An 8401-nucleotide genomic window follows, 5' to 3' on the forward strand; every position below is an offset into this window, starting at 1 on the left:
CCCCTAGCTATGGATGAACAAATCAGAACATTGTGAGAGGTCAGATGTTCTCTACCTTTTGAGGATAGGGCATGAGGGATCCCCCTTCACCCATCTGCATTTGGCCTACAAGGCTGGGTCCCTTCCTCTCTGTTCCCTTCAAGTGTTCCAAGACGTGAATCGTACAGGAAAGAAGTAAGAATAGGGAACTGAGCCTAGTCTCAGGACTCGAGAAACCAGGGCTTACTGACACATACTACAACATGGATGAACTTTGAAAACATCATGCTAAGTGAAGAAGCCAGTCACAAAAGACCATTTATTGTATAATTGCATTTATATGAAATGCCCAGAGTAGGCAAATCTGTACACACAGAAAGTAGATTAGTAGTTTTCTAGTGCTAGCGGGGTAGGGAAGGTGGGTTAGGGGAGATGGGGAGTGACTGCTGAGGGGTATGGGTTTCTTTACTGGGTGATGAGAAGGTTCTAAGATTGATTGTGGTGTGATAGCACAACTCTGTGATATACTAAAAGCCATTGGATCGTATACTTTAAGGAGGTGAATTATATGGTCTATGAATTATATCTCTATAAAGCTGTTAGTTAAAAAAAAAAGAAAAGAAAAGAAACAAAGTTTCCTCAGTGACCTCCACCCTTCCCTCTGCCTCAGAATGCTGGTAACTTCTTCACTTGATGGGGAAGCGCAGCCGTGCCTGGATATGCTCGCAGGGGGCAGGCTTCATGGTCAGCCCGTAGGTAGGGGTTAGGTCCACTTTCACACCTGGTGGCACACTGAACTCCAGCTGCTGAAGCAAGATGGCCAGGAAGAGGAAGATCTCCCACTTGGCCAGGACCTCCCCTATGCACCGGCGCTTGCCCATGCCGAAGAGCATTATTTTCTCACTCAAGGTCTTGCTGATGGTGGTGTCATGGGCAGTGAGGAATCTCTCCGGCCGGAACTCAGATGGGTCCCCCCACAGCTTCCTGCGAGATGAACAGAGGAAGTGGTATCTCTGGGCTGGGGAGGCCCTTTGGGAAAGGCCTGGGTGGGGGACATCTGTGTTAGAATAGATCTAGCGCAATGAAAGGAGAGTGGGGAAAGGGGCCAAACTGTATTTTGATGTTTATTTCTTTTACATAGCTCTCTCTAAAATCACCAGCCTTGAAAATAGTGCTTTGTAATATTATTTATTTATTTATTTATTTATTTATTATTATTATTTTTGCTGTACGCGGGCCTCTCACTATTGTGGCCTCTCCCATTGCGGAGCACAGGCTCCGGACGCGCAGGCTCAGCGGCCATGGCTCACGGGCCCAGCCGCTCCACGGCATGTGGGATCTTCCCGGACCGGGACACGAACCCGTGTCCCCTACATCGGCAGGCGGACTCTCAACCACTGCGCCACCAGGGAAGCCCGGCCAGTTTTTTATTAATGGATATATATTTGTGTGTGTGTGTGTGTGTGTGTGTGTGTGTGGTAAGCGGACCTCTCACTGTTGTGGCCTCTCCCGTTGCGGAGCACAGGCTCCGGACGCGCAGGCTCAGCGGCCATGGCTCACGGGCCCAGCCGCTCCGCGGCATGTGGGATCTTCCCGGACCGGGACACGAGCCCGTGTCCCCTGCATCGGCAGGTGGACTCTCAACCACTGCGCCACCAGGGAAGCCCTAATATTAATTTTTTACTTTAAAGAAATAATACTTTAACTAAAAGAAATTAAAAGAAGGAACACATGTCCATTTCTATCCTACTCAATATACAAGGGGAATCAACCGTCCATCCTGGTTTATGCTTATTGTTTTGGAGTAATTATTTACAGCATCCTTTTTCACACACAAAAGTGCCCTAGTTTGGATGGTAAATTATATGATCCTCCTACCTGTAAAGTGAGATTTTCCAAAGAGGTCCCTAAGCCATTCACATCAGAATCGCCTGAGATACTCCACCTTACCTACCGAAGAGGAATCTCGGGGGACTGGGCACCGAAATCTAAAACCAACTTCCTGGTCAATGCACTAAAGTTTGAGAAACATGGACCTAAATTTTGTCCCTTAGAGCAGGCTGCAGAGCCATCGAGGCACCATTCCCTTATTGTATAACCAGTTCCTAGGGGGACAAACAGCCTTCCTGACTGCTGAACTTCACACATTTTTCAGTGGGGGATATGTACTCACGGGTCATGATTGACCTGCCACTGGTTTATGAAGACACAGCGTTCCTTGGGGATGTAGAAGGCGTTCAGTGTTGTGTCCCTTATTGTGCTAAGGAGGGAAGAGGGCTCTGTCAGGCTCACAGGCTGGAAAACTGGGATGTGTCTCTGGGAGGTTGTTTTTTTTCTTTTTAACAATTAAAAAAAAAAGTTGACTACAGTTAATTTAAAATGTTGTGTTAGTTTCAGATGTACAGCAAAGTGATTCAGCCATATATATACCTATATATTATTTTTCAGGTTTTTTCCATTATAGGTTATTACAAGATATCGAATATAGTTCCCTTTACTATACAGTAGGTTTTTGTTGTTTATCTATTTTATATATAGTAGTTGTGTATATATTAATCCCAAACTCCTGATTTATACCCCCCCCCCGCAGAGGTTCTTGCTCCTTCACCCCACTCCAATAGCCTGTCCACCATGGTTTCTATACCGTACACTAGGAGGGAATAGCAGGGGCAAGGAAGGGTTGAAATTATTCTTCCCCTTTCTCAGATCCTATTCTTCAACAAAGTTTACTAAACTTTTCTCTGTACTCAGCTGTGCCCTTGGCCATTCTCTGGAGCCAAGAAACAGGCAGTCTGAGCCAGTCCTGGGGAGTCCCCAGCTTGGCTGAGGCATCAGGCCTCTTCCTCTGGGCATAACTATACCAAAATATGGGCTGAAGTAAGTGTTCACTAACTCTCTTGACATTGTTAAAATCCCAGGACCTAATCAAGGACCAATGGCTGTAAGTCCTACAAAATATCAGAATGAAGTTATGCCAGCTGGATGAATCAAGAAAGCCTTCTAGGGGAGGGGAAGTTTGTGTCAGGATAAGGTAGGATAGGATTCTGGTAGCCAGAGAAGACTGTAGACCTTCCAAGCAGAAGGTCCAACATAAGCAAAATTGGAGGCTGGCTGGTTCATGCTTGTAAGGGATGGTGAGGCCAGCCTGGCAGGGTTGAGAGTACCTGTAGGGAGGGAATGTGAGCAGAGGTGAATGAGAGCTGAGGTCAGAAGTGTGGTTTTTCTCCTGAGAGCCGGGTACTTTGATCATGTTTGGACTGGATGGGGGCAGAGTAGAGGCCAAGGTCTGTGAGGAATCTGGTGTCATGGCCAGGAAGGAGCTGCTGAGGTCTGACCAGGGCCAGGGCTGAGAAGCTGGGGAGAAAACATGACAATGATTTCAGAGGTGGGAGGGCAGAATAGGCAGGCCTCACCTGTGGGGGATGGTGAAGGGGACGAAGGAGGAGTGTCGGAAGGTCTCCAGGATGAAGGCCTCCAAATAAGGCAGCTGGGATCTGTCAGAGAGCCGGGGCCGCCGCTCCCTGCCAATCACTGTGTCTGCAGAACACAGAGGACGGACAAGGCTTAGGGGTTGTCCTGACTGCTCCATGGCATCTGCATCCCCAATCACACCAGGTGTCACTCTATGTGGTACTATGTCTGTTTACAGGTCTGAGACCCACTGACCCCCCCAGTATCCTCTAGGCAAGGGTGGGCACCATTGTATGCCCAGGGCTTGTACTTAGTAGGTACATAACAGCTATATGTAGATTGCACAGATGACCTGGGACCCCAAGGCTTCTCTCCACCAGAGGGTTAGGGGACACTACATACCCAGCTCCTCCTGGATCTTCCTCTGTATCTCAGGATTTGTCACAAGGTACAGAAGGCTCCAGGAGATGGCTGTTGTGATCGGATCAAGCCCTGGGCAGCATGGGGCAAGGTGAGGAAGAAAGGAAGACAGGAACAAGAAGGCAGCATTTACCCACCATGTATGTAGCAAACATTGTCTTTCTCTGCCTCCTTTTCCCCCAAAGGCCCTCACCCTGAATTTTCCAAGGGCAGAGGTGGAGTCACCTCAGCACAAACTTGAGTCACTGCTTTCATGATTAGTTGCTGGAATTACAAGGGCCTAGACTTACAGCCCAGAGAAGCCTTTATTGTTTAGTTGGGGAAACTGAGGCCCAGAGGAGGAGAGGGACTTGGCTGAGTTTTCACTGGGAGTTGGTGGTACAGCCTGGGCTCAAACCTTGAGCCTGGGCCTGGTCTCTGTGTCCTGCACCATCTGACATGTAGTTGGTGAGTTATCTGATGGACCCCGGGGCTGGGCAAGGCTGTGTGTGAACAGCAGGCACTGAGGGATGGAGGGGCAGGGGTCTGGCTCCTACCGGCTCCAAAGATGTCGTTGACAAGGTTGACAGTCTTCTTCTGGAGCATGAGGCCCCCACTAGCTCTGGAGTTATCCTCGTAGTGCTTGAGCAGGGCACCTACGATATCCTGGACGCTGTTCTGAGGGGGCACAAGCTTAGGAGCACCCCAGCACTTCTGGGGTGGAAGTCTGGACCTTGCCCCATCCCATCTGGCACTGCCAGCTGACCTCTGGGCAGTGGGTTGAGCTCACGACAGGAGCTGGTAGCAGCCCAAGGTAGGACTTAAAGTATCATTTCATGCCCCATTGACTCTTCCTCCCAATAACCCCAGGGGTCCAATTTCAGAGAAAGAGGTTGGGGTGAGTACAGGGAAGTAAGGTGACACCCGAGCTGGGAATTAGTCTCTGTCTGGGTTCAGTTTCCAGCAGAACAAAAGCCTTCTCATGATAACAGCACCCCACATTACAGGGCTCTGCCAGGGCCCCATTCATGACCTTATCTCTCTGGGGCTTTGAGCAGCCCCGAGAGGGAGGCTATAGGCATGAAGAAACTGAGGCCAGAGAGGGAGAGGGCTTGGCTCCAGGTCACTCAGGTGATCTGAGATGTCCCAGAGCCTTCCTAGGCCTTGGCTGCACACCAGGTGTGTGGGTACCTTGGAGCTGGGTAAGAGGGGCCACACACAGACTCTTGGGTGCCCTCACACTTCCCGTACCCTGGGCTTACCTTGTCAAAGTCCTGATAGCACTCCTGGACCATTTTCCGCAGGAACTGCAGGAACCTCTGGTTGAAGCTCTTGTACTTTTGCAGAGCAGGGTTGGGCAGGTATTTAAGGATGGGGAAGAAGTCCACGGGGCTCCCGGAGGAGGCAGTCTCCACGAAATCATGGGTGTTCGTCACAAGGCTGACCATCTCCTCACTGCTCTGGGGGAAGTGCTGCCCGAAGCACATGGCACCAATGACCTTGGCCACGGACACCACCACGTGGTCATAGGGGTCAAAGCGCCCAGGTCCTGCCATCAGCTCCTGGAACTTGCTGATGAGGGCCTCAGCCTCCTTGTGCACATGCATCTCCAGGTAGCAGGAGGATGAGGAAGCCGGGTCTGAGGCAACGGAGAAGGAGTTGAGAGCATTCTGGGCCAGGCGTCGCCGGGCAGCCCACACTGGTCCAGAGTCTGGGTTGAAGGTCATACTCTGGCCATCAGCGACTAAGGTGAAGCTGTAGAGGTCAGGCCGGCCCTTGAAATCATCACCCTGCCGCACCAGGGCCTGCCGGATGGTGTCCAGGCCGCTGAGCACCAGCACGGGTGTGCAGCCAATGCGGATCTGTAGCACGTCTCCATAGCGCTGGCTCAGCCGCGACAGGGCCAAGTGTGGGCTCTTCCCCAAGGTCAGCACATGCCCGATCAGGGGCCAGCTCCAGGGCCCTGGTGGACTCTTCAGGCCTTTAGGGACCCGAGGCTGCCAGGCCCTGACCACCCAGAATACCAGGCAGAAGGTGGCAGAGGCCAGGAGAAGCTCTGTGGCTGAGAAGGGAGTGGCCTGGGACAATGCCATTTGTACCAACTACAGGGGAAGAGAACGGAGGAGCCAGACTGAGGGACGAGATAGAGCCACTCATTCATTCATTTACTCAGTCAATAAGCACTTGTACATGTTCTGTGCTGGGCTCCCAGCTGGACACCAGAAAGACTAAGTTGCATTCACTAAATTACATGGATTCTTCATCCCAGGAGCTCACCCATGGTGTATCACAGAATCTGAGCGCTGGAAAATAGCCCTGAGATTCCCAACTTGAGCGTCTGAAATCCCAGCCCTGGCCATCCCCTCTGCCCATCACCTGTTACCAATTCTGAGGCTGGAGTGATCACTTCAAAACGGAGCACTCTTGTGGACCCCAGTGCAGGGTGTATGCTGGGCATTGTACCGCGGGGACCCTTCCTGCTGATACCTCCTCATACCCTCGGAACAGGGAGCTGCTCCCCGCTAGCAACACTGATGGGATCAAGGTCCCAGGGCTGATGCAAATGGCTTCTGATGCCCCCTTCCCCAGGGCATTCTTTATCAAGACCAACCAGGACACCTCCTCCAAGGACAAGTCCCCATTCTCTCAGAGTCTTTTTTTTTTTTTTTTTGGCTGTGCGGCACAGGATGTGGGAATCTTAGTTCCCAAACCAGTGATCAAACCTGTGCCCCCTGCAGTGGAGGCGTGGAGTCCTAACCACTGGACCACCAGGGAAGTCCAACCCCCTGCCCCATCCTCTCACAGTCTGGAAGGCTGAGGTTGGGCTGCAGCCAGGGCCAGGGCTGCCCTCATGCCAGGTGGGGAGCCCTACCCACCTCTTCAATCCAGTCACACTAAGGGTCCTTAGAGGTGGCCCAGTCCAAGCTTCTCATTTAAAAATGGGGAAACCAAAGTCTGGAGCTGGGCAGCAAGAACTAGAACTCAGGACTTCCCTGGTGGCACAGTGGTTAAGAATCCACCTGCCATTTCAGGGGACACGGGTTTGAGCCCTGGTCCAGAAAGATCTCACATGCCGCAGAGCAACTAAGCCCATGCGCCACAGCTACTGAGACTGCGCTCTAGAGCTCGTGAGCCATAACTACTGAGCCCACATGCAACTACTGAAGCCCGAGTGCCTAGAGCCTGTGCTCCGCAACAAGAGAAGGCCCCGCTCGCCGCAACTAGAGAAAGCCCACGTGCAGCAATGAAGACCCAATGCAACCAAAAAAAAAAACAAACCAGAACTCAGACCTCCTACACCTAACCCAGTGTTCCCCCCATCCCTCCATCTCCACTGGTTCCCAGGATTTTTGATGGGGAATCCCAAGGGCTAAGAAATGAGCCCAAGAAAGGTACCTGTAGAGGAAGGTGCTTGAGATCAGCAGGATTGTGGAAGCTGATACAGAGCTTCTGGCTCCGGGTGAGTGGCCTTTCATAACTACCACCCCAATCAGGTTGGCCTTGCTGTCCTGGTCACCTGATATCAGAGTCACCAAAAAAAGTTGAAAGGATCAGCTCTTGGCCTTGGGCCATGATCCCTCAGCTCCACCTACTACCTCCCAGGGCCCAGGGGCAGCTCTTCTGGGGATAGGTACTATGTCCCTGGGGAGGAATGTCCAGCTCCTTTCAGGGTCCAGAGTCTGGAGGTAATGCTTATTTCTCGCAAGGGCAAGGCAGGGTGCTGGGAGTGAAAGTTCTCTGGGCCAGTCCAACCTACTTGCCCATTGCACCCACGAGGAGGGACCCTGCCTGGGGGCACTCAGTCCAGGCTGATCAGCGGGGGAGACTCACTGCTCCTCTCCAGAAAGGTGCCCTGTAATACCCCTCCAACAACCTGTGAAACCAGGTAAGAAATAGGTATGTTCTGACCGCCTCTGAATTTCAGCCCTGGTCCTTAATCTGAAAACAAGAAATGATGAGGCTCCTATATTGTAAAGAGAGGCCCCCTCAGCCTCCTCCCTCTTGGTGAGAGATGGTAAAAGTGAATGAAGAAAATTCATGTTGTGGGGGCATAGCAACCGGCTTGGAATCTTCAAAGGGGTCAATGTCATTAAGAAAGAAAGAAAAAAAAAAAGACAAGGGCCTTTCCTAGAGCAAAGAGACTAAAGAGACCACCAAATGCCAAAAATGTGTGAACGTTGGGGCTTCCCTGGTGGTGCAGTGATTGAGAGTCCGCCTGCCGATGCAGGGGACACGGGTTTGTGCCCCGGTCCGGGAAGATCCCACATGCCGCGGAGCGGCTAGGCCCGTGAGCCATGGCCACTGAGCCTGCGCGTCGGGAGCCTGTGCTCCGCAACGGGAGAGGCCACAGCAGTGAGAGGCCCGCGTACCGCAAAAAAAAAAAAAAAAAAGTGTGAACGTTGATTGGGCCCTGGATTTAAAAAACTTTTTTTAAAGCTAAAAAAGACCTTTTTGGGACACCTGAAGCTACATAAACAAGGACTGGAGATTAGATGATATTATGGGATTCATGTTAATTTTTTTCGATATGAGCCTAGCATCATGATTATGTGGGAGAATATTTCAGGAAATATTCTTAGGAGATTAATGTTCTTAGGAGATGAATGCTGTA

The 8401-nt window shown here is 51.3% G+C and overlaps 1 protein-coding gene across 2 annotated transcripts; it reads right to left on the bottom strand.

Moving 5' to 3' along the window:
• Positions 1 to 302: 302 nt before the first annotated feature.
• On the bottom strand, positions 303 to 7284 carry LOC101287407 (cytochrome P450 1A2). 2 transcript variants are annotated; one of them, XM_004276310.4, is made up of 7 exons: positions 7186 to 7284; positions 5052 to 5891; positions 4347 to 4467; positions 3793 to 3882; positions 3393 to 3516; positions 2153 to 2239; positions 303 to 963 (listed from the first exon to the last, which is right to left on the bottom strand). In XM_004276310.4, exons 2-7 carry the CDS (start codon positions 5880 to 5882, stop codon positions 666 to 668), a joined length of 1551 nt encoding a protein of 516 aa, XP_004276358.2. In that variant the 5' UTR covers positions 5883 to 5891; positions 7186 to 7284; the 3' UTR covers positions 303 to 665. The 2 variants fall into 2 exon arrangements, with proteins under 2 accessions (XP_004276358.2, XP_049561990.1); XM_049706033.1 differs by lacking the exons at positions 2153 to 2239; positions 7186 to 7284 and having other exon boundaries at positions 5052 to 7096.
• Positions 7285 to 8401: the final 1117 nt, after the last annotated feature.

The sequence above is a fragment of the Orcinus orca genome, chromosome 2, assembly GCF_937001465.1.
Source record: "Orcinus orca chromosome 2, mOrcOrc1.1, whole genome shotgun sequence".
Lineage (NCBI taxonomy): Eukaryota > Metazoa > Chordata > Mammalia > Artiodactyla > Delphinidae > Orcinus > Orcinus orca.

Bases quoted from the DNA above. Each gene is read 5' to 3' on its own strand.
- LOC101287407 (XM_004276310.4), bottom strand. From the start codon at position 5,882: ATGGCATTGTCCCAGGCCACTCCCTTCTCAGCCACAGAGCTTCTCCTG. The intron at 3,517-3,792 runs GTATGTAGTGTC...TGTGTTCTGCAG, and splicing joins GAAGATCCAGGAGGAGCTGG to ACACAGTGATTGGCAGGGAG. The intron at 2,240-3,392 runs GTGAGGCCTGCC...TTCCCTCCTTAG, and splicing joins CCCTTCACCATCCCCCACAG to CACAATAAGGGACACAACAC.